The sequence below is a fragment of the Nothobranchius furzeri genome, chromosome 5, assembly GCF_043380555.1.
Source record: "Nothobranchius furzeri strain GRZ-AD chromosome 5, NfurGRZ-RIMD1, whole genome shotgun sequence".
In the NCBI taxonomy this organism is placed as follows: Eukaryota; Metazoa; Chordata; class Actinopteri; order Cyprinodontiformes; family Nothobranchiidae; genus Nothobranchius; species Nothobranchius furzeri.
Genome location: NC_091745.1, coordinates 80696005 through 80720743, shown reverse-complemented (window position 1 = coordinate 80720743; position 24739 = coordinate 80696005). Strand labels below are relative to the sequence as shown.

At 47.4% G+C, this 24739-nt stretch overlaps 3 protein-coding genes across 7 annotated transcripts; 1 reads left to right on the top strand and 2 right to left on the bottom strand.

The window, feature by feature from the left end:
* Positions 1-27: 27 nt before the first annotated feature.
* kiaa1143 (KIAA1143 ortholog) lies at positions 28-1874 on the bottom strand. Its single transcript, XM_015944300.3, has 3 exons — positions 1670-1874; positions 1045-1192; positions 28-956 (listed from the first exon to the last, which is right to left on the bottom strand). The coding sequence occupies exons 1-3, from the start codon at positions 1781-1783 to the stop codon at positions 751-753; spliced, it is 468 nt and encodes a 155-aa protein (XP_015799786.1). The 5' UTR covers positions 1784-1874; the 3' UTR covers positions 28-750.
* A 407-nt stretch (positions 1875-2281) lies between these two features.
* Positions 2282-3902, top strand: LOC107375655 (transmembrane protein 42). Its single transcript, XM_015944301.3, has 3 exons — positions 2282-2511; positions 2884-3030; positions 3117-3902. The coding sequence occupies exons 1-3, from the start codon at positions 2359-2361 to the stop codon at positions 3255-3257; spliced, it is 441 nt and encodes a 146-aa protein (XP_015799787.3). The 5' UTR covers positions 2282-2358; the 3' UTR covers positions 3258-3902.
* On the bottom strand, positions 3654-24389 carry zdhhc3a (zinc finger DHHC-type palmitoyltransferase 3a). 5 transcript variants are annotated; one of them, XM_070551244.1, is made up of 7 exons: positions 24296-24389; positions 19646-20058; positions 19373-19497; positions 16448-16544; positions 15724-15805; positions 13655-13785; positions 3654-5606 (listed from the first exon to the last, which is right to left on the bottom strand). In XM_070551244.1, the coding sequence occupies exons 2-7, from the start codon at positions 19985-19987 to the stop codon at positions 5400-5402; spliced, it is 984 nt and encodes a 327-aa protein (XP_070407345.1). In that variant the 5' UTR covers positions 19988-20058; positions 24296-24389; the 3' UTR covers positions 3654-5399. The 5 variants fall into 5 exon arrangements, with proteins under 5 accessions (XP_070407345.1, XP_070407344.1, XP_070407347.1 ...); XM_070551243.1 differs by lacking the exon at positions 24296-24389 and adding an exon at positions 23237-23322; XM_070551246.1 differs by lacking the exons at positions 3654-5606; positions 24296-24389 and adding exons at positions 5620-6239; positions 23237-23322.
* Positions 24390-24739: the final 350 nt, after the last annotated feature.

Here is a 24739-nt window from a genome sequence, read left to right as displayed (position 1 = left end):
TTGGGCTGAATGCAGAAAACTATCAGAAAGGTTTAAATTCTTTATTGTTTCTATCAAACGTTGCAGCAAGACCGACCGTAAAAATTCATTATTCACACACAAACGGACCACGAGCCTGAAGCTAACGGAGGAAAACGGAACACCACGATTCCCAGTCCCAGAAGTGGTTTTACTGGAAGGTGACCAGTAAGACCTGATCTCCAAACAGCTGCAGGTGAAACCAGCACCAGAGGAACGTTCATGACTACATGAATCACTGGGAGGCTGCTCCACAGAGAAGACCGGCTCATCCCTTGGGTTTAGCGGTTGACTCCTGGATGATTGACAGGTCAGAGGTCAACATCTGAATAAGATCAGCTAGTGAACTGGTTAACAGCAGCCAACGTTAAAGACCTTCATGAAATCTGGAGAGCTGCTGATGTTAAAGTAGAAGGTCCGACTGGTGGGCAGGAGAACCGCAGCAGGAACGGCGGTTCTGGATCTCAGGAACGTGCCGGCTTGTTTCTGATGTACAGATACTGAGTCTGGAGATGAAAACGGAAACCGGTCGGTTCCTGTTGATTTAGCTCTTGTGGTGCGTTCACCGACACAAGAAAATCAGTTTTTAGAGTTTCACGTAGAAACGTAAATCAGCCATCTGGATGCCCTGAAGGCAGCGGCTAAAGGACGGAAACACGGTTCACACGGGACGGCTGCAGCAGCTCAAAATATTTACAAGCTAGTTTACATCTCGGGCAGCATCAGTTCACTTCAGTCCTCCTCATCCTCGTCTCCTCCAAATGACAGGAGGCTGTTGTTTTTTACTTTACTCCCGGTTTTCCCCTCCTCCCCCCCTTTTCCTGCTTCACTCTTCTTCTTCTTGCTGGAAGTGGCAGTGATGCCTTGGAACTTGTCTGAAGAGGAGCGCTTGGCCGGCTTCTTGAACAGGATTTTGCCTTTAGAAGGGGCCTCGCTACCTGTGGGCAGAGCGGGAGTGAGTAAGAGTGTGTGTGTGTGTGTGTGTGTGTGTGTGTGTGTGTGTGTGTGTGGTAACCACAGTCTGACCTGCTGCATCTACTTGATCGTCCTTTCCATCCTTAATCGTCTTCACCTCCTCTGCAGTCAGATCTCCACTCTTTAGAACCACAACTTGAGGTAACTCGTCCTCTCGATCGCTCCCGCCGTCATCGTCCAGATCTGGCATCACCTGGCGCTGAGATGCAAACCGGAAGGTAAAACCTACAGTTCTGATTTTGATCCTGAAAGACTTCTTCTGTATCAAACTAATTTCACAATCAGCGTAAAACCAAATGTAGTTTTGAACTCTCACCAAACCACCCCGGCCTCTAAACCTGGCCAGTGGCCCAGTGGTGTGAGTGTATGATTGTAGTGGGAGGCCGGGGTTCAAATCCCGCTCGGGTCACACCCAGGACTAGTGGGACCTCCCTGCTTGACACTCAGCATTAAGGGGTTAAACCACCAAATAGTTTCCGAGCGCAGCCATAGCTGCAGCTCACCGCTCCCCACGCGGACGGGTCACGTGTAAAGTCACCGCTATGTTGATGACTAACGGGACTAACTAGCAGTGATGCTGGGTTAACAGCTGATGAGTCTCACATCCCATCTGAATCAGAGGTTAACCAGCTGGTGACGGAGTCCTGTTTACTCCGCGCAGGTAACCCAACCCTACCTTCGTGTCGACGTTGGGTCCTTCTTTGAAGCCGACGTCACTTTTAAACTTGGTGAGGAACGACGGTTCCGCCGGTTTCACCCACGAAACCCCGCTGCTTCTGTTTTTATTCATTAGAAACGGCACAACAACCACGAGCTACGGGCTAACGCGACTTCCGCACAAAACACGGAAACCACGCGATAAGACGCGCGGCGGGTCACGTGACCCTCACGAGCAGCTGTGATTCGTGCATTCTTAAGTCAACCGGAATAGAAGACTTTCAGAATAAAGGTTGGAATTGTTTCGGCTTAAACTACTGGTGTTTAGACTGAAAGTGCGGGTTTGATTATGCGTGTTTGCCATTTGGGGAAAACAGTTGATTTATAAAAATGATGATAAACAAGACTTGATTTATTTAAAAACTACAACTGCGTAAAAAAGATGAATTTCCTAGATATAACCTAAACACATTTACATGTTGCACATTAGAAAAACATACAACATAAACTTAGTGTTACAGAATATATCAGCGAACTGAGCAACAAATATTTTCTCCTGGCTTAAAAATGTCAGTAAAGCCAAAACGTGATTCAAATAAGACCTTTATTGTGAAATCTCACCGCACCTGCCCACATGGGATGACAAACTTCCGTTCAGGTGGTGCTTGTAGTTCCAAGTAGTCTTGTTACTGTACTACTTCCTCTGAGATGCTTTGCGGATCTCTCTACGCGCTGTTTGCGGGTTTTCTGGGCGCCGCAGCGTCTCTGTCCGCTAAGCTGTCCCTGGGTCCCGCTTACCTGCAGGAGATGTGCGACTCCGCGCTGCGCGGCTGGTCTGAAGGAGCTTCCGTCTGCGGATGGGTAATAACTACTTTTATTAGATCTTACAGCTTCCGTCTTGCAGATCTCTGACATCGCAACTTTTCTGGAGTCTTGTTGAACCTTCTTCCGGTGTGGAGCAGGTGCTGCGCACAAATGTGTTCCCCGTGAAAGACTGGTCTTCATTTCCAGCCATGGGGGGTGTTTCCTGGTTAGATCTGCTACAGAAGCTAGCGGAAACACTTTTCATGCCTCTCAACAACGTCCTAACATGGTGTAGCTGTAATCATGTAACGGAGACAAAAACCGGAATAAACGGTGAAGCACCGATCTGTTACGGTCAAAAGAGAAGGATACTGAACACCAGGGGAACACATTTCGATAAAACACCGGAAGTTTTGTCCCTGCTTTCAGATGCACGTGCCCCTGCGGTTCTTGTGTGGAGGTCTGCTGCTCTGCTGTAACGCGGTCATGTGGACCATGTTCTCCAAGGCTCTCCGCCATGCCTCCTCCTCCGCGGGGGCCACGGTCACCACCACGGCGTCCAACTTCATCTGCTCGGTCAGCGTTTGTCTGTCCTGTCCTCGCTCACGTGCTCCAGGTGAAAGCGGTCCCGTTCACGTTGCCTCTGCTGTGATTGTGTCCAGGGACTCCTGGGGAGGCTGGTCTTCAGAGAGACACACACCTCTCTGTGGTGGGCAGGGATCTCACTCACCTTGTGTGGCCTGATGGTTCTCCATGCTGCTGCACCAGAACAACAGACGCCCCAGGACCGCAAGGACATCTAAAAAGACTTCAGGGTTACCTCCACCAGCTTCTCCTTTGTTTTCTACAGGCTACCTGGATAGTCACCTGACTGGCTGTCCTGTCAGCTGTTGCTGTGAGGACAGGACTAAGACATGACTTGTCTCACACAAACTCTGTGGATCTGTTCTCACCTGACAGGTGTGAGGGAGGCGTTACTGTGTAATGGCTGCTGTGATGCTTTTATTTGTCCCCACCAAGTGCTGGTTGTGAGTAGCCCCAGTGCTAAAACGTACCGGAAGTGTGATGAACTCACTAGTTTAGCTCACTTCACCACAGCGCCGGATGAAGGTGGGATCAGCTCCACCAGAGCTCGTCCGTTAGCTGGTGTCCCTAAACCAACCCGCTGCTGCATCCCTGTTCCAGACATGGAGCAGGCATTACAGGAATGAACGCTTTATTTGGTTTGAAAATACAAAATATAACTTTGATGGAAAATTACAAAAGATAAACACAAAAGAGCTACATTAAAAACAAGGTTCAACATAAAGAGAGGCAGCCAGCCGGTTCTGGACAGAACTTCACACCACAGGACCGGAAACGTCAGACGCTCGAGGTTTGTGAACAGCCTCGAGTAAACTTTGATATGAAATTAGAATCGGTTATAATAAACTCAGAGGTTTCCTTTCTGTGGCGTGTGTTTTTACCAAAGGCAGATAAAACCAGTTAGTTACCGTGGCATCCACAACCGTCAGCTGTTAGAACAGCAGCTTAGGTTTGATGCTAAATAAAGAGTTGTGGTCCTGGGGCCTCATTTGTGAAGCGTGCTTATGCAAGAAACCAGGTCTGAAAACGGCACGAGTCACTTTCTACCTACACGCTGATTTCTAATGAAGCACTTGATGAAAAAACGCGGGAACTTTAAAGAGCAAGTCACCCCCAAATCACCCTTTTTTCCTGATAAACTATATAAATGCAGTTTCCAGACCGTTTTGGGTGTAAACAAGCATCATATAGGAGGTCCCAGGATAAGGCACAGGATGAGCGTAGTCCTTAGTGGTGTTCTGAAGAGGCTCACTTCTCTTCTGCTCACTGGGATGTGGGGTGGGTGTGCATCATTTCTCACCACAATCAAACGCAGGGGGTGTTTCTCAATGTCAAGAAACCTTGCCTTGATGTCTTGGCCCCGCCCCGGTTGCCTAGGAGATTTGTCATCAGGAGCCGCCATGATGTATTCCAATCGGTTCCAGTGTTCATGTTCTCCGTTTGTTAGCCGTTTAGCTAGCTGAGCAAGGACACACAGGAGGTGTCTTGTAGCCTAGCCTTGGTCTAAAATTACCCAGAATACACCGCGGTATTTTCAAAAGGATGATGGGTCAGAAGCCGGCAGCTACTTCGGGGACAATTTTCAAGTTTAAAAGTAAGTCAAATAATTTAAAATGTGTTTTTAGATCCAAAGAAGTTATCTATGGTTGGTTAGTTGCTTGGGTTAGGGTTAGGGCCTCGCAAGGCCAGGCACCTTGACACTGAGAAACACCCAAGGGCTGCAGGGTGCAGACACCCATCGTGGCGTTGGCTGCAGCCGAGTGGAAACTGGGTGGGTTTCAGTCATGGACCCTTATCCGACCCTACAGCAGTGATGTTGGCGCTCTGCAGAGGTCGGTGTGCTGAAGAGCCTGATGCTAGTGCCGCCGACTCAGTGGCTACCACAGCTAAATGTTAGCGCGCCAACGTTCTTCTCCGACACAGATGACCTGCTGGAAGCTGGGCTGCTGCTACACAGTAATTGGCATTGATGCTAACGCAGGCTCGTGTTAGTGTTTCTGGAAGCAGGATGAAAAGAACCGTAATGTGAAAGTAAATGTAACTGGTTGACAACTGGGCATACTGGTTTAACAGGTTAGGGAGCATGGTGAATGTGGAGATATTAAAGCTGTCTACATTGTGAAAAGAACCTGAAGCAAACGCTACGCGCTAGCCTGGCAAGCTATCCTATATAGTGAATATGGTTCCAGTTCGCTAGGCTAGCTAATCGCTGTAAAACACCTACAGCTCCTCCCGCTTCAGGAAACTCGACGCCGCCTTTAAGGAGACGGCGATAAACATGTTTCCATCACGGGGACAGGAATGATGTCAAATAGTTAAGCAGTCTCTTAAACACCTGATGGGCTTTGAAGCCCTCCTCACTAGCTGAGTGGGATCTCGATGACGTCCTCCTCGATGATGTCCCCCTGCGGGACGGTGATGTGCTCTACTGGGTCCGGTTTGCAGCTCAGTGCAGAGAAGGGACTAAACCAGGACGGAGAGAAGGAACCTCCAAATGCTGTCTTCATGGCCTCCCAACATGGCACCTTCCCCCACTTCCCCGTCTCCCCCTTCAGACGCTCGATCCCCTGAAGAGGACAGGACAGTGAGTCTCCGGTTGGAGGGCAGAATGCTCACATTCACAGCTACATCCCCCACCCACCATGGCGCCAGACAGGGCTGTGGCATGTTCGGCTCTACATCCGACTGGATGGTTTTTGGGTCCATGGTCCAACCAAATCACACTAGCTGTTAGCTCATCAGTCCTGGTTAGTGTCAACTCTTAATTTCTGAATAAAAATGTTTGTCTGCGATGAGTAAAGTATCTCAGAAGGTTCAAAAAGGCTCAAATGTCCAAAGAAACATGCCCTCTGACAGGAAACCGTAATGGAGACGGCTTTATGAAAACGTCTTTAGCTTCAGTGAACACGAATGTCTCCAACAGCAGGTCAGTACAGACACCCATCAGCGGCTCGCTATCCAATTAGCCTTTAGTCAAACATGCCACACGCGTACAAAATGGCTCACATGCATCTGAAATAAACGAACGTGCATTTTATTCTGCACAGAACTCATTCATTCACATGGTTTGGTTGAACTTCGAGCTGCATGCTTGAGAAACGGAGACGTGAGCTCCTCTGCAGGCTTACCTGGGTCAAGTTTCTAAAGATCAGTCTGGGCAGTTATCAACCAAAGCAGAATGCATGAGTGTGGAGAAGACACTGCATAGGAAAGAGGCAGATTACAGACAGGGGCGGGGAGATTACAGGGCGTGCAGGTCACGTGAGAAACAAGCTGAGCCACCCCCCCCGTCAGCACGACGTTTAGGAAGAACGGAAATTTCTGTAGACAAACAATCCAGGTTTTGATCGTTGCACTGGTGTTTCACAGCCCCCATATCACCATGGAGACGAGAAGAAGAGTCTAAACCTCCCACACCCCACCGAGGGTGGGTGCTTGTCCCAGCTGATTCCCACACTGACAGGAAGTGGCGGCGGTCTTTTCAAGCCCAGGTTGGGGTTTTTAAAGCAGTCATTGTAAATGTGATGAAACCCTGATAACTGGTCACCAGAACAACACAGCATCAAAGTGGGAAAACCAAAAGCTTTATTAGCAAATAAACATGAAGTAGCAAACCTTCTACAAGCAGAACGGTACAAGAAGAAAAGGGATTTAGCCACAATACAGCAGGCAGAAGTGATGATCCCTGCTGCTGCTTTACTTCACATTTACCTCGACCAACATAATTATTCTTTACATTTCTGTTCACACCAGCAGGGCGACGGTCTGCACTCATCAACACAAACTGGGACATTTCTCATGGAGCAGCAAAACGCTGGAAAACCCAGATCAACAGAACTGTTACAGCTGCTGCCAGTGGCTTATTTAGATCACCATGGTAACCACACACAACCCAACAGCTGCTGGACGGATGGAAACCAGAAGTTGTTAACCTTGAATGCTGAGCAGCCGGAGGTTCTGATGTTGGAGATCCAGATAAAGTCTACGGAAGCCTGGGAGGGGCCTCTGTGTCCACTGAGGAGATGTGAGAGGAAACCGCCTGTCCTGCTGCGCTCTCATACAGATTTATGTTATAGATGTAGCTCAGGAGAGTCTGATGGCTAAAGATCAGAACTTTCCACGTGTAAAACATCAAATGACCCTGGATCTGCGTAGCCTGAGTGTGATTAGCATTAGCTGAACATGCTGTAGAACCAACACCTGCTCAGGTGAGAGCGGCGATTACACATCTCCTCAGACCAGAGAGGAGGAAGTCGTAGTGCTGCAGTGTAACCCGTCACCACACATCTCCTGATGTAATACATAACGGTTTGGTAGACGGCGCTGGTTCAGCTAAACCACAACAGCTGTTTCCCTTTCACTTCGCTGAACTCTGACCTTGTCTTGTGGGAAAACGGAAGGCTTTATTTAACGGAATGTTTCCTGAGATTCCCGACATTCACCATGGGAAAAGGTCTGCCGAGACTCGAGCAAAGTCCCGGTGGTTGTGAGGAGTGTCCCCGAGCTGAGAACAGCACCGAAGCCTCGTTTACACGTCTGCGGTGGTACGGAGACACGGAACGCCGTGGGGCTGCAGGGGGGGTCGGACACATGTCCAGCCTGTGATCGGTTAGCATGCGGCTTCCTTTAAATCCGATCAACAGCCGACTTTAAATTCATGAAAGGAAATTACGGAAACGTGGATTTGGAAGTGGAGGAGAATGAGGGACAAGTTTGTCATTATTAAAGTCTCTGAAATACATAAAAACAATAAAAATACAAATAAATACGCATCCATGGACCAGAGGCATGCCTGCCATGGTGGCGGGATGAGCTACACCCTCTGATGTCCTGGTGGGGAATTGCTTTGCAACACTCCCCCGTTAACAGGAAGTCTTAAAGGACAACGTGTCCGTCAGTCCGCCCTCGAGCTGGTGGAGGAGCATGAACCAGGGCGTGGTCTGGAAACGCAGCAGCAGGGACAGGAAATAAAACGTTTGCTTCTCCTGTTTGTAATTTAGCTGAACCAACTCTAAAGACCAGCAGATAAAACAGAATATTTCAGGTGAAGCAGAGAAGATTCATCACAGTGTTGGCAGACAGGACTCAGACCGACAGCTCGTCTCTGCGGCTGGATCAGCAGCAGCAGGAGGCGGATGACACCGAGTAGGAAACAGAAGGCAGATGAGAAGCTGTCCGTGGCCGCCCCTCACACCACATACTGGTAGGTCTCAGCCTTGCCATGGTCTGGGGTGGAGAAGGGGCTAAACCACATTAGGGAGAACTGGTGTCCAAAAACCGCCCTCATATTCATCCACTTAGTTTTTTTAGCCCATCTTCGCTCTTCCTTTTTCAACTGCTCTATGCCCTGAAAATGAGAGACAACCAAACTTCAGTGACCCTCCTGCAGCATCTCTACAGACAGACTGGCCCCGCCCCCTCAGACTTCCCTATGCTCACGTCTGACATGCATGCAGGCGTGAAGATGTCACACCTCCAGTTCAGAAGGTTAAACCAGGAGGAGGTTGGTTTGGAGTGACCGGGCTGGACCCCCACCCATCAGCTGATCAGATAACCTTACGCACCACCGACAGGTCAGGTTACTCACTGAGAGGGAGGAGTTTGGACAATGTGGAGAAGTACACGGAAGATCAAGGCTCTTTACATATCACCCTTAAAGACCAAGTTCACTGAGAAACCGTTGTTACGCATTTGTGAAATCTGATTGGTCGCTGAGTTTAACATGCAGGTGAAACTAGTCTTCCACCCCTATTTCCTGCATTAGCCGTCAACAGAAAACAGAATTTTGCATATGCTGTTGTTACTCCGTCTGGTTCCCTCCCGCTAGCGTTAGCTCACCGTTTTGATTGCTATAGGCTAACTGGAAGAATGACAACACACGAGAGCACATGGCGCCACCTACTGTAGTGGAGTGGAACAAACTTCATTTGAGTTTGGTTGTCTAACATACGTGTAAACTTGGATAAAGGCTCCCAGTTTATTGCCACAGATCGACTTAAGACGCACACGTAAATGCACGTCTCAGCTAGTAGAAGCTAACCGTTAGCATTAGCAACTCCACCACACAGCAGAACTCCTCCAGGCTTGTGTTATTTGTGGAGATTAAACATCAGCGTTGCAGAGCAAACAGTCAGTGGCAGAGTCGCGTTTCTGTTAGCCAATCAGTGGAGAGATGTCCAGATATCAGGAAGTAAGTCTCTAGATCCTGTCATCTTTTGCTCACCTTTCCACTGACTCACTTCTAGCTCCTGAAACAGGAACACCAGAGCTTTTCCCCACGGAGAACGACCCACAAGGCATTCAGCAGTCTGATGGCCTTTTCCATCAGGCCATCAGACTGCTGAACACGGCGCAGACACCTCACAATCACTACTGAAACTCCAACATTACAGGTGCTGGCCAGTAAATTAGAATATCATCAAAAGGTTGAAAATATTTCAGTAATTCCATTCAAAACGTGAAACTTGTACATTATATTCATGCAATGCACACAGACCAATGTATTTCCAATGTTCATTACATTTAAATTTGATATTCATAAGTGACAACTAATGAAAACTCCAAATTTGGTATCTCAAAAAATTAGAATATTCTGAAAAGGCTGAATATAGAAGACACCTGCTGCCACTCTAATCAGCTGATTTACTCAAAACACCTGCAAAGGCCTTTAAAAGGTCCCTCAGTCTTGTTTTGAAGGCACCACAATCATGGGGAAGACTTCTGACTTAACAGCTGTCCAAAAGACAATCATTGACACCTTGCACAAGGAGGGCAAGACACAAAAGGTGATTGCTAAAGAAGCTGGCTGTTCGCAGAGCTCTGTGTCCAAGCACATTAACAGACAGGCGAAGGGACGGAAAAAATGTGGTAGAAAAAAGTGTACAAGCTCTAGGGATAACCGCACCCTGCAGAGAATTGTGACGACAAACCCATTCAAAAATGTGGGGGAGATCCACAAAGAGTGGACTGCAGCTGGAGTCAGCGCTTCAAGAACCACCACGAGGAGACTCATGAAAGACATGGGATTCAGGTGTCGCATTCCATGTGTCAAGCCACTCTTGAACAAGAAACAGCGCAAGAAGCGTCTCGCCTGGGCCAAGGACAAAAAGGACTGGACTGATGCTGAGTGGTCCAAAGTTATGTTTTCTGATGAAAGCAAGTTCTGCATTTCCTTTGGAAATCAAGGACCCAGAGTCTGGAGGAAGAGCGGAGAAGCACAGAATCCACGTTGCATGAGGTCCAGTGTAAAGTTTCCACCGTCAGTGATGGTGTGGGGTGCCATGTCATCTGCCGGTGTTGGCCCACTCTGTTTCCTGAGGTCCAGGGTCAATGCAGCCGTCTACCAGGAAGTTTTAGAGCACTTCATGCTTCCTGCTGCTGACCAACTTTATGGGGATGCAGACTTCACCTTTCAACAGGACTTGGCACCTGCACACAGTGCCAAAACCACCAGCACCTGGTTCAAGGACCATGGTATCCCTGTCCTTGATTGGCCAGCAAACTCGCCTGACCTTAACCCCATAGAAAATCTATGGGGTATTGTGAAGCGGAGGATGCAATACGCTAGACCCAACAATGCAGAGGAGCTGAAGACGACTATCAGAGCAACCTGGGCTCTCATAACACCTGAGCAGTGCCACAGACTGATCGAGTCCATGCCACGCCGCATTACTGCAGTTATTGAGGCAAAAGGAGCCCCGACTAAGTATTGAGTGCTATACATGCACATTCTTTTCATGTTCATTCTTTTCAGTTGGCCAACATTAGAGAAACAAACATTTTTTCATTGGCCTTTAGAATATTCTAATTTTCTGAGATACCAGATTTGATGTTTTCATTGGTTGTCACCTATAAATATCAAAATTAAACGTAATAAACATCGGAAATACATTGGTCTGTGTGCATTGCATGAATATAATGTACAAGTTTCACGTTTTGAATGGAATTACTGAAATATTTTCAACCTTTTGATGATATTCTAATTTACTGGCCAGCACCTGTACACACTCCATACTGTACATTAATGCCACTGTTTTGCACATACCAGCCTCTGTATATTTTATATCTCTTATCTAATTGTTTACTTTATTCATTTGTATATTTAGATTAGCCATTTTTATATTTTACTTGTTTTTACATTACTGTATTTTTGCATAACTCTGTTGCTGTGAAGCTCGCACACAAGAATTTCACTCGCATGTACTGTACCAGTGTACCTGCACATGTGACGTGACAATAAAAGTGATTTGATTTGATTTTGATTTGATTTGAGTTACACCGGAGGCCACTGCAGATGTGTTGAGAACAGGAACTTGGTCCTGAAGGAGGCATCGAGTCTTGTATCATTACAGCTTCATTTACGTTAAAGCTGTTATGGCAAATCTGCAGAACAAGCTAGCTTTTGAATGCTAACGCGGTCATGGAACTCTCACCCTTGGAACCAGAAACCCGCATTTCCAGAGGAAACGAGACCGCGCTCAACACCAGTCTCCGTTTTCTAGGTCCAAACGTCTTCTGTTGTCCGTGACTTCAGACGGTGGTTTTCTTTTTGGGACTCTGGTGGTTTGTCCTGAAGCTGAAGTGGTAGCAGCCACCTGTTTCTCCACCTCTGATGTTACTGAGCGGAGAACCTCTCACCAGTGGTGTTCTGCTGCTGAACACGTGTGTGTGTGATGAGTGGAGGACCCGGGGAGGTGTGGCGGTTCTGAGACCAACAAATGGACCAATAGTTGGTTTGGGTCTGAAACGTGTTCTTGGAGGTTTTTAATGACTTGTTTTTTCATCCTTACTGTTTAGAGCTACACTCCGTTAGAAAGAGGTTTGAAAAAATCATGTTTTAAGTTTTTGTTTTCCAAATGTGCCATCGCAGCTTTAAATAGTCTTAGCCTGTGTAATTTAAATATGTTGAATTTATGCGTCGGCCCACCTTCCCCTGGGCTGAGGGACCGGAGAGCAGTAACTCGTGTTGCTATGGTAACTGAAGAGCAAACTTCAGAGACCTCACAGAGTCTAGCATGTGTGGCAGGACTGTCCAGACTAGGAGCTCATCACAACATCAGCATCCTGCTTCCTGAGCTCCAACAGGGTCCAGGGTTAGGGTTAGGGGGTGAGAAGGTAGATGGTAGCAGCATCAGCAACATCTTCTCACTAACGAAGGTTTGTGGCTTTGCTGTGATGGTGTAGGTCATGAAGACCACAGTGGGCCATCATCCAGGGTTCTAGTGGGAACGGGACTTCACACCTGACTTTTACACTCACTGGCCACTTCATTAGGTACATCTGCTTGGCCTTCTGACACAAATGCAGCTCAAACAAGTAACGAAACGTTCTGAAGCTGCGTATCCGTACTGATGTGGAATAGGTCATGCGTCAGGAACAACAGGACGCCACATCCTCTGATGAAAAAGCACCAACAGGCTACAGAGATCTCACTGCTGAAATGTTACTGCAGCAGGTCAGGATGGAGAGGAGGAGGTTTAAGGGACAGGACGTGGCGTGATGTTGGTACCAGACTGTCTGGTCTGAGGACTCTAGCGCAGCAGCCGTGTGGATGGAAAGTTCTCGTTGAGTTCAGGTCAGAGGGGACCGGTTCTAGATTATAGCTCAGATCACCACTGGTTCCTACAGAGGTCAGTAGAACCTCACCAGCTGTTCCAGATGGACTCTAGAAGCAGAGGAGCACACCAGGTGTCTCTCCTGTCAGCTAAGAACAGGAAGCAGAGGCTCCAGTTCCCACAGGATCACCAGAACCGGACCAGAAGAGACTGGAAAACCCTCTCCTGGATTTGGACCACATCCTAATTCTAACCCATCATCTGATGCTACTTCCAGCAGGATCATGCACCATGTCACAAAGCTCACATCATCTCTAACTGGTTTCTAGAACATGACCATGAGTTCACTGGACTCCAGCGGTCTCCACAGCCCCCAGATCTCAGTCCAGTCCAGAACCTTTGGGATGTGGTGGAACGGGAGCTTCTCATCAAGGAGCTGATGCTGTCATGTCAAGATGGACCAGAACCTCCGACGGACACTTACAGCACCTTGTTAGGTCTATGATTACAAGAATTAAAGTGGTTCTGAAGATGAAGGAGCGTCCAGGCTGGTAGTAGCAGGGTGTTCCTAATAAAGTGTCTGCTGAGTATACTTGTGACACCTCTGGGCAGAGGCTGTCCTCTTGGAAATGACACGGATAACAAGCTAAAACTCCCGGACCTGAGAGGGTCCGACACCAGAGGTGAGAACAGCTGTAAACGACGCAGACGAGCAGCTAAAGCCGAGTTAGAAACACGTCTCACACTCACAAAACCACACGGCGACCTGGAGGCGCTGCCCAGGCACCAGGCTTCAGTCCTCTACTGTTGTCTGCAGTAAAAGTGTAAATAAAAACATCTCACGTGAGATTTGGGTTCTTACTTCAGCAGATTTTACCGTCGATGTAATAAATAAAACATTCAACCACAGAAGCAACAAGTTCCCCTTAAAGGTAGTTTCAGCTTCGTCTCTAAAGATCGAGAGTTCAGCGTAACGAACCTGCTGGGCGTCTCATTGTTACTTAAAGGTTGATTTAGATGATTAATGCAAAGACTGAGGAAGGGAGGGAGGAGTCACTTACAGTTTCATCCGTACAGATGGAGTGGACTTGGGTGCCGAACATCACAGAGGTGAAGATGAGGAAGAGGAGGCCCTCAAAGCACAGGAGAATGAGGAGGATGATAGTTGCTGGAGGAGAGAAGGAACTGCACTCTGGGTAATTGAGAGACATGGGAGTGAAAGGGTTTTTATGATGAATGGCATCAATATGACCAATATCAAACAGGTGGAGGCCCTAAAATGAACACATGAACTCTACGATTACATTTCTCTCCTGTTCTTCATCTGGCCGCTGAGATCAACTCCTCTTCCAGCCATCCGGTGCTGTTGCTAAAGGAGCTCTTCAGAAGTTCTGGGGCGATCTTTGCACTTGGTGGTTGGCTGCTCTTTGGCTAATTACTGATAAAATACCCTTAATCGGTCCACTCAGCGCTCAGGTTGTTCCCCTGATCAACGCGACGGCGGGCTGCCCGACCACCGCGGCGCTGCAGGACCTAGCACCGTGAACCCGAGACCAAGCCATGCCACTGTTTGGTTTGCCTTGTTGATGTTTTTTGTTTCCGATGATGTTAATATTTTGTTGAATTTGCTGATGCATCAATAACAACCAGGGACTCTAACAGCTATAATATGCTACACATGAAGCTAACCTTCCTTCTGGTTACGCAGCAGGCTGCAGTCGGGTTCCAGCCTGTTACCCCGGCACGCTAGTCTACACATCTAGACCACCTGTAGAAGCTGCTTAGCAGGTGGGTCCAGCCACGCTCCACTGTAGTCTCAACAGCTCCACATTGGCTCGGCTACGTTTAGGCTGGGTCAGCCACAGCGCTCCACGTTTGTAGAGACGTTGGGCGGGCTGAGCTCCACTACGGGAGACCACTGCAGAGCTAAAGATGAACCAAGACCCAGGTTGTGTTGGCCTGACACCAGGAGGAGGAGAACGGATATCACTTTTCTGTATCCTTACCAACTTCAAGGTCTCCTCACGAGACATCTCCACAGGAGACGAGAACGTTCTAGCTCATAGATGAATGTTGACATTAAACACTGAATGTTTTATCTAAAGTGTTTTAGTGTCTTGACTGCTTTACATGAATGGATGAATCACCATAAACGTTTATTCTTATGAAGCTTTTCTTCAGATCCTAAATACACAAATGTAATGTAATAATGATTAATTATCCGTATTAATAAATCATATTAATGTTGGCAGCTGAGGAAGGAGTGACGGCCTGGGTGATCGCCCGTTTACACGCGTTAGATTTAGATTTGTCCAGAAATGTTCAGAGGTAGCATTTCCTCTTTTATTCAGTTCCTGCAGAAGCTTCCGCCTTACGCTGAAATGATCATCCCAGAGGAAATCTAGCCAGATCTTCCCGTGGAACAGTTTCAGCAGCAGAAAGAACCATCCTTTCAAAACCTGACGGTTTGCTCATCTACAAACATTCATCAGCCGTGGAACGGTCCGCCTGCAGCCGGGAGACGATCTCTGACCTGCTGGTGCGGATTCAGGGGAATACGGCCCGTGACGTCCAGAGGTTTGCTGAGGAGATCTTTAGCTCAGCAGGATCACCGAGGAGTCATCTGAAACACTTCTAGCATCAACTTTGGTCACAGGCGTTTCTTAGAGAACTGGGCAGATAGAGGGACTTATCCAGGAAAAGGAAGTACTTGGTACTTCTTTCACCGAGTACGGCGAGCTGCCCCGTTCTGTCGCTATGAATACGTTACGTTATTCGTTACTCTGGCTGGTCCTGGCGCTGTCCAGATGCACGCAGAGATGGTTTTAAAGACAAGCGTAGATTCTGCTCCACGCCGGAGCTCCATCTACGGCCGTGGCCAGACTACAAGTAGGATGGCTAGCAGTACGCTTTCTTAAACAGCTGTATAAACAACGCTGTAAAAACTGATTGTAAAACAAGATGGCTGCTCTGCCGTGCACTTATTTTGGATCATGCAGGCTCTAATGTGGCTAGATTGGATTGGATTACAAAAAACTGTTTGTCCAAACATTGTGTTCAAATGAAGGAAGTCAGTGAAGGAAGTGGTAGAGGCCAAGGTCAGCAGTAGACGAGATAAAAACATACTCACTTGTCCAATCATCTTCAAAGCAGTAAAGGAAATGAAATACCACCATGAGCAGAGTGTGGAGAGAGATGAGTGCAATGTACATCTACAGAAAATATAAAAATAAGACAAGAAAAATACATGACTACGGTCGGTTTGCTGTACACTCTACAGGAGAGCTCTGCGATTGGTCGGTTTGCTGTACACTTTACAGGAGAGCTCTGCGATTGGTCGGTTTGCTGTACACTCTACAGGAGAGCTCTGCGATTGGTCGGTTTGCTGTACACTTTACAGGAGAGCTCTGCGATTGGTCGGTTTGCTGTACACTCTACAGGAGAGCTCTGCGATTGGTCGGTTTGCTGTACACTTTACAGGAGAGCTCTGCGATTGGTCGGTTTGCTGTACACTCTACAGGAGAGCTCTGCGATTGGTCGGTTTGCTGTACACTTTACAGGAGAGCTCTGCGATTGGTCGGTTTGCTGTACACTTTACAGGAGAGCTCTGCGATTGGTCGGTTTGCTGTACACTTTACAGGAGAGCTCTGCGATTGGTCGGTTTGCTGTACACTTTACAGGACATCCCTGTGAAGGTCAATGAGATATCCATCTCAAACGACAAACCAACCAATCACATCTTCTTCAGAATGATTTGTGATTTCACCCTAACAAGACTAGTCTGCTGTTTCTCAACTACACAAGACATTTTTCCACTTCTTCTCAACTGAAATAATAAAAAGAAATTCACTTACTGTGAAAAGCACAAAGTACTTTTGGTTGTTCTCTCCAACACAGTTGTTGACCCATGGACAGTGGTGGTCCATCTTGCGTATGCATCGTTTACAAACACTGTTGCAAATAGAGATAAGATACCAGAAGATAAGAGTTAAGAAAACAAAAAGCTATAAAGAGACGGTCTTCTGAAATACATTTTATCATCATCAGTGTTCCAGTTTTAGCACGATTGTTCCATAGGGGCAGAAGAAGCAGCTACTGATGATGTCTGGTGACAGAACGTGAGCTGTGGTGACCCTACTGGTGTTTCTGATACCCCACAGTGAGTCAACCTTTCCACAACACCAAAAGTCAGAATGAGATATTCTGACGGTCTGAAAAAGGCCTACATAAAAGACTGTGGCAGAGGTCGCCTGCAGCTGGTCCGGAATGCTGCTGCCAGGTTTCTGCATGTAGCATGGAAGTGGGACCGTGTTGCTCCCCTCCGAGCTGCTCTGGACCGGTGACCAGTGAAATCAGGTGTCCATTTCAAGATCCTGGTCTTTGTTTTGAACGCGTTGTCAGGATCTGCCGCACCATATCTAGCCTCAGCGCTGGTGGTTCGCGGTCGAAGCACAAGTCCAGGGGCGACCGTGCCTTTTCAGTTCTGGGTCCTCGGCTTTGGAACCAACCGCCTCTAGAAATAAAACCGTCCACATCGCTGCCCACTTTAAAGCTAGGCTTAAGGCTCATCTTCGCTCTATTTCTTAGTTTTTCTACTCATGTTTTAATGTTTTGATCATCGTAGTTTTGTTTTTTAGCCTTTATTGTTTTATTTCTGTCTTTTGCTATATAGCGCTTTTATTGTGTTTTAGTTGTTCTCTATGCCATCTCCAGCACCTTGGGCCCCTTTGACTGGGGGTAGGAAGAGGCTTCATAAATAAACTTGAACTTGAGTCAAGTGCCCTGCCTGACCACAGGGTTGCGTCCCGCTCAGCCTGCTGCGGTTGTTGTGTCCTTGGGCAAGGCAGTTACCCCACCACGCCTGCTGGTGTTGGTCGTAGGGAACGGTGGAAAATTAACAAATTCTGAAATTCCTAACCATCACTGATGTCATTTTCCTCGGAGATAAATTCAGTATTTAGAAAACACAGCAGTCTGGATGCTCGGCAGCACACGGCTCTTTGGATGACGACCTCATGTTCACACAGAGAGAAGCTCCGCCGGACAAAGGTGAAGCCAACGCGGAAGTGACAACTTTAGTTCCCCTTTCATCCACCAGTGGATGGTTCCAGATAGGAGTTAACTTTACGTTGACTCATGTCCCAAATAACAGCAGCACAGCAGAAATAAATACGTCTACAGCCTGGTACAAAAACATTATAACAGGTCAAGTTTATCACCATGACAACGCTGATGGGGTGATTTCTTTGTAACGTTTGTTATTAATACTTGAAATTATGAAAATGTTTGTAAATGTGAGTGACGGGCAGCAGATGAACCATCAGTGCTAGCAGCTAGCCTGCTGGTTGCTCCACAAAGGGCCTCAGCCTCATTTTAAAATGGTTACAGCCTAAAAGGCCGGGGGTCACAGAGTCACCCCCTCCGCTCCGCTCCGACACGAACACCGGAGCAAAATCGGTCCCGTTCTAGTCAATCAGAGCAACTCCACTACTGCGGCCGTGCTCCGGCAGTGCGGCGCCGTGCGCCGCCCTCTGTTCCGGCGTCCGGCAAAAATAGAATCGATCCTATTTTCGCCGGACGCCGGAGCACCTCCGCAGTAAATGGACAGAAATCACAACGGCCCAACAGGAAAAGGAGCAAGCACAATTTCCGTTTTTCACAATAAATCGATAAACAAAAGGTGTTTTTTGTTTCATATGCACAGGTTTAACAACCTTTAACAACTATCAGTGGCGGCTGAAGTTTAAATGCACAAAAGTAAGCCATAAATACAGTTTCTACTATCAAAGTAGTCACACTTTGTTGATCCAAACACTGCTGATCTCTCAACACAAATGATGGGCGGATTAAACAGTTCATGCCGATGCTTCTCCCACACAACGGGTGTTTGGATCTAACTTCCGCGTTTATTGCTCGGACTGTATCGCAAGATCTCGAAAATCCCGCGCATGCTTGTTTGCCCCCCTCAGGTCCCCGCACCGGAGCGGAGCCGTTGTAGAGCGGGTACCAGTAAAAACTGAGTTCGGAAGCGAGCGGCTGCGGAGGGTGGGGGCGGACCGGAGCGGAGGTAGTGGAATTTGGGGGTCAGGGTTTTCTGCCTAAAAGCACCTGCCAACCTCCGCTAGCTTCAGTTAGCTCAATTAGCTTGTAGCTACATCGGCTCACTATTTAATGGGTGTCAATGATCCGCCCCCACCCTCACAGCTTCATTTTTGAATTTTCCAGCAAGACATGTGATGCATCCAAGATGGCGGAGGTGGGAACGCCCACTGGGCTTCAATTCAGCTCTTCAGAAGTCTACGGGTGACGGCGTGGAGCGTTCATCCACCACATACACAATCCATGCACACTGCTTGCTCCCTCTCTCCTTTCCTCTCTAGCCAGGACGGTTAGTTTTCCCTTTAAGGCACGTTAACAAAATAGCAGACAAACCGGGATCTCCGTCTCATGGCCATAAAGTATGTCTAATTTGAGCAGTAAAACTCAAACAGAGGCATCACTGCAGGGCTCACAGCAAACAGCTGTTCACATGGAAGCCACTCGACACTGATATAACTGCATAGTTAGGAGGCACTGAAGACGATGCCTTTTCTGCTTAAATGGAGTTCATCAGTCTGACTGCAGCTTGTGACTGGTAGATGCATGACTAACACTTCACCCTCCCTGCCTGGCCTGCTGGTGGTGGTCCGATGGCGCGTATGCACGGCAGCTTCATTTATCATTTAGTAGAGTGAATGCCTCAATGCTGCAGCGGGTGATCCATGTTTTTTGTGTCCTACCTGCAGTGGTGTGCTCGGTCGGGCTTGATGCTGCAGCACTTGGGACATTTGTAGACCACCTGCCCCGGCTTCAGCTGGAGGCTTTCTATGTATTCTTTAGTAGCATTCCCTTTGGGCACTGCCCCCTGACAGAAAACACACAGATCATTGTTGTGTGCAGATCATTTATCATCGTAACGACAGGTTGGCACAAACTGAATGTATTAAGTCATGAATTCATGCCTAAAGTAAGTTACAGGACATGAAGAGTTCATACGGAGTCCGTGTACTTACAGGGTCAGTGCACATAGCCCTGAGGTGCGAGGTGAGAGCAAGAAAGGCCAAAGTGTTGAACAAAATCCCGTTTGTAATGCTGTACGAGAGGTTTTTGGAGGGTAGCAGCATTACAAACAGCACAACAAACTCAGCATAAAACACTAGCAGCCATGTGATGATGGAACACATGATGCCGCAGGTGTCCCTGATGAACCACATGGCAGAAGAAGAGGAGGAAGTAATGACGTCTTTGGCGATGGGGATGCGCTGTTCAGGCTGTAGGCAGTTGGACCCAGACCTGGTACCAGCTTGACCACGACCGTGTTCCACATCTCTGCACCTGTGCACCGGGCTCTTCATCCTTCATTGAACCTGGATGTTGTCGTTCCTGCCACCAGAGCCCCTGCACCTTCTGGCCTCAGTCAACACTCCTGCGGGTAAACAGAGGGGTCAAAAGTTAGGTTCAAGTCAGAGACTCGGAAAGGACTCGCTGTTTACTGTAACATTTTCTCCTTCAACAATAAAGACCGAATGCATTTATAATCACACGGAAAAAGAAGACCGTAGCAATTAGGGATGTAAGAAAATATCGATGTGGCAATATATCGCAATATTTTCTCCAGCAATACTATATCGATTTTCAAAAGCCGTGTATCGAAATTTTGGAAGAACTTCTATAGAAACATTTGTGCATTTCTTTTCCTTTGGTGCAATTCAAACGCCGACCCCTAGTTGGCAGCAGAGTGCAATGGGTTTTGTTTTCACTGTGAAATGTAATGTAAATCCCTCTGTTATGGTTCAGATACCTCATGTTTAACATGTGATGCATCAGTTTGTACTGTTTATTAAATCACTAATACTGTCTGGCTGAACCATCTCCCCTGTATCGTGATAAGTATCGTATCGCCAGAATTTCACCAACACACATCCCTAGTAGCAATACGAGCAGCTTTAAGAGCGAAGCTCGAAAAACTAGAATCTGGTGCAAAATTCATTTGTGTCAGTAATCCAGCCTAAAAAGGTGAAACTACTCTGAGCCAGACTCAATTATTCATACTCAGATGCTTCAGCCGTTATCTGTTATAATAGATGGTGATTATGGCGTACAGCTGATGAAAACACCACATTCAGAATCTCAGACAATCAGAATATTGTGAAAAGGTTCAAGACTCAAAGTGTCTAATCAGCTGATGAATCCAGAACACCTGCAGAGGGTTCCTGAGCCTTTAGATCAGGGGTATTCCATTCTGGGCCTCAAGGGTCAGAATCCAGCACGTTTTGGTGGTTTCTCTGCTCCAGCACACTAGATTCAGTGGTTGAATCACATGTGCAGCAGCTCATCAGGCTCTACAGAAGCCTGTTAATCACTTACATGATAAAATCTGATGTGTTGAAGCAGGGTTAAAACCAAGGTGAGGAGGGCTTCTAGTCTAATGTTCCTGCATGTGACATCACAAAAGGGACCTTTTGAAACAGCTCTTTTTAAGCCGAACATTGAGAAAAGGATGGATAGATTTTTTTTCACATTTAGAGTGTTTAAAGAGGCAGCAGAGACCCACATGGCAGCACAAAAGGATGCAAAAGATGAGCTTTGCATAATGTGTCCCCTTTAAAGAAAGTTTCCATCCAAACTAATACTAATAAATAATCTCATTTTTTATGAACTCTCTTTTAGCATGAACTAATTTAAAGGTATAGCAATCAATGTTTTTCTTCCGGGTGGGTCACGTCAACCATTGGTCCGCAAAAATGTCAATTACTGGTGAAGCCAATCCTGGGTTAGTTTACATTTCCTGCACATGCGTACTCTTGTGCACCCCCGCACTCTCATGGAAATCAGGAAGAAGCTAACGCAGTCCAGTCCGCTCCCCACAGACGCCGCTGTTGCCGGTTTTCTGCTCGAGAGGTAAGCTAACGTTCCGCATGCTATTTTTAGAGCCTCTTATTACACATTACGGCCGGCAGCTACTTGTAAACAGGCGCTGGGAGAGTGTTGCGCAACGTGGAGAGGGCGGTTCTTTCCTGAAATTCAGAAACATCGATTGCTATACCTTTAAGTCTGTGAAATCACATTCTGCCTCGGTTTTTGAGTGCTCCTGGAGATAAAATCCAACCATTTCTGCCGACTAAACCCTTCTTCAGGAAGAAAGACAGGGATCCTGATCCACTCACAGACATAAATCCATTTTTTGAGTTCTAGGCTTTATTTAACCCTCCCACTGTCCTAATGGGTGTGACCCCGCGAGGAAAGTTGACCATTGAGCAGGGTTGATGGTTTATTCCTTGGGTCCACGTGGCAGGGATGAGGAGTGAGCACCACCTCACCCCTGCCACGTGAACCTCAAGGGATAAACCATCAGTCCTGCTCAGTGGTCAACTTTCCTCGCGGGGTCACCCATAAAGACAGAGGGAGGGTTAAAGTTCAGACTAATAAGAAAGAAAATGCTTCTTCACAACAGTGGAGAATCAACTCCTCGCTAGCTGAGACTGGGTGTTACAGGAGAGGAGGCATCTGGAATGGGAGGAGCTGGTCGTAGTGACGCAGTACTAACCTGACCTGCTGTCTGCAGCCTTGTTATGCAGACAGACGATTTGCAGCCGAGACAGAAAAATGCAAGCGCGAAGCCAAAAACTGCTTTGGGGGCATTTTAAAAAGAGGACATAACAATAAAACAAGGTCAAAAGCTCCAAAAGCGAATTGTGGATGACATTAGGAGCTTAAATGAAAGGACATGTCCACGTCTGTTAGGCTATAGCATTTTTGTGCAGAGGATTGGAGAAAAGCATCAGGGATTAAAAGATAATTGATGCTGCCACCTGCAACAGTACATAAGATGTTGATTTTATAATATGATCATAGACAAAACAGACGCCAGTTTCCACCTCCACAAGCTGGATATGACCCTGGAAACCCTCTCAGACTGTGTTAACACAGCCAACGAGCTGTGGTGACAACATGGCCCTTGTTGCTTTTATTTGCTGAATTATAACTTCTGCTGAGTGGCAGATATTGTCTTTGAACAGAAGTCATTTAAGACCAGGGTGAGGAATATGAGCAGCCCTCTCAGGACTCTCCAGAGGTAAACCAGCTCAGGTGTGTCCTCCACCTGCAGCTGTCACTGGAACTGGCCTTTAACTCAGCAACACTTCCGGTTCGATCATTTGTTAAAAACATCTTTATTATTAGAACTTCAATACGAATCCCTTTTCACGTCTGAACTAGCTCGATGTTGGATGACCTGCTACAATATGTTTCTGAAGGTAACCCAGCTAGCAGCAGTAGCATTAACCAGGTGAGACCACCGCGTGTGAGTATCGGTAACGTGAGTAAACACGTTAGGACCGTCTCTGACAGTTTGACTGGTGGTTTATTGTCCCGTAAGACTCATCAGGAACGTTAGTTACGTACTGTAACCCCAGATTCAGAGTATGGCGTAGCCCTTTAAGCAGTTGTTTATCGAAGCTACAGCTAGCTACAACTGGAGCGCTAAACTCGCACCTCTCGGTCCTCTCCCGCCGCCTCTCCCCTCAGCTGTACGGCAGTGAACGTCCGGTAACGTTTGTTGACCTTCACGTGAGGAAAACTATAACAATTCCGCTGAACCTCACCTTAATGTAAGCATCCTCCGCTTGCTGCCTCTCCAGCACCTACCCACCGCCGTCTGACCGCCCCTTCACCAAAATGACGTCAAGACGTAAGGAGCTGAGCCAATAGGATCGTCGGAAACACTTCCGTCCTTTTCTCTCATATAGAACCAGAGCTGTTTAAAAGAACCTGTTAAATGTTTGTGTTAGACTGTTTTCCCCTACTTTATGAAGATAACGAGGCTAATATTTCTCATTCCCCTCCTCATTCATAAAAAGTCCATCTAAACCTTTGGAGTGCTGTAGCTAGCTGGGTTTAAAAATCACAATTTTTATTGTGTTTTATGATTGATGACTTGCACTTCTAGCGCCTCTCAGTCAGAAGACTCCAACGCTCTTTACACTACAGTGTAATATTCATCCATTCACACACACACACACACACCTGCTCTTGCTCGACTCTTTAGCAAGTTCTGTACCCTTTGGAGGGTCCTGGAGGGTGCATGGGAGTTCACCCAACCCAACCAATCTACGTGTGTTTTGTGGATTTGGAGAAGGCGTTCGACAACGTCCCCCGGGGGGCCCTGTGGGGTCACTCTGGGAGTATGGGGTACCAGGCCCCCTGATAAGGGCTGTTAGGTCCCTGTATGACCAGTGTCAGAGCTTGGTCCACATTGCCTACAGTAAGTCGGTGAGAGTTGGACTCCTGCGGTCTTGCTCCAAGTGGAGGAGTTTAGGTATCTCAGGGTCTTGTTCACGAGTGAGGGAAAGACTCACCTATGGTCATGAGCTTTGGGTAGTGACTGAAAGAGCGAGAACACGGATACAAGCGGCTGAAATGAGTTTTCTCTGCAGGGTGGCCGGGCTTTCCCTTAGAGGTAGAGTGAGAAGCTCAGTCATCTGGGAGGGGCTCGGAGTAGATCCGCTGCTCCTCCACATCAAGAGTTGAGCCACTTGAGGTGGCTCGGGCATCTGGTCAGGATGCCTCCTGGACATCTCCCTGGTGAGGTTTTCCAGGCACGTCCAACTGGGAGGAGGCCTAAAGGAAGACCCAGGGCACGCTGAAGGGACTACGTCTCTCACCTGGCCAGAGAACACCTTGGGATTCCCCCAGAAGAGCTGGCCCAATGGGCTTGGGAGAGGGAAGTTTGGGCCTCTCGACTTAGGCTGCTGCCCCCACGACTTGTCTCTGGATAAGCAGAAGAGGATGGATGGATGAATGAATAATATTAAAATGTGATTAAATTACTGGCATGTGTCCAAAAATAAAAACCAGCACCGTTGTCAGTTAACAGTATAACAGACGTGTAATGCATCTTTCCAACAGAGAAATATTTGATTGTAATCATATATGCACACAATAATAAAATATTCTGTATTTCGTTAATCGCATTTGAAAATACATATGATTAGAAATGGCACTTGAGCCATTTCTCTAGCCTAGAAATCTAGATAAACAGTCTAGCCACACTCCACTGGAGCCTCAGCAGGCCTTGACCAGTCTGTGTCAAGCCAATCACAGCGCTC

Coding starts and splice junctions, on each gene's coding strand:
- kiaa1143 (XM_015944300.3), bottom strand. CDS start 1,783: ATGAATAAAAACAGAAGCAGCGGGGTTTCGTGGGTGAAACCGGCGGAA. Junction 1,193..1,669: donor GACCCAACGTCGACACGAAG/GTAGGGTTGGGT, acceptor TTTGCATCTCAG/CGCCAGGTGATGCCAGATCT. Junction 957..1,044: donor CGATCAAGTAGATGCAGCAG/GTCAGACTGTGG, acceptor CTCTGCCCACAG/GTAGCGAGGCCCCTTCTAAA.
- zdhhc3a (XM_070551244.1), bottom strand. CDS start 19,987: ATGAAGAGCCCGGTGCACAGGTGCAGAGATGTGGAACACGGTCGTGGT. Junction 19,498..19,645: donor GGGCTATGTGCACTGACCCT/GTAAGTACACGG, acceptor GTTTTCTGTCAG/GGGGCAGTGCCCAAAGGGAA. Junction 16,545..19,372: donor GACCGAGCACACCACTGCAG/GTAGGACACAAA, acceptor TATTTGCAACAG/TGTTTGTAAACGATGCATAC.
- LOC107375655 (XM_015944301.3), top strand. CDS start 2,359: ATGCTTTGCGGATCTCTCTACGCGCTGTTTGCGGGTTTTCTGGGCGCC. Junction 2,512..2,883: donor GAGCTTCCGTCTGCGGATGG/GTAATAACTACT, acceptor CCCTGCTTTCAG/ATGCACGTGCCCCTGCGGTT. Junction 3,031..3,116: donor CGTCCAACTTCATCTGCTCG/GTCAGCGTTTGT, acceptor GATTGTGTCCAG/GGACTCCTGGGGAGGCTGGT.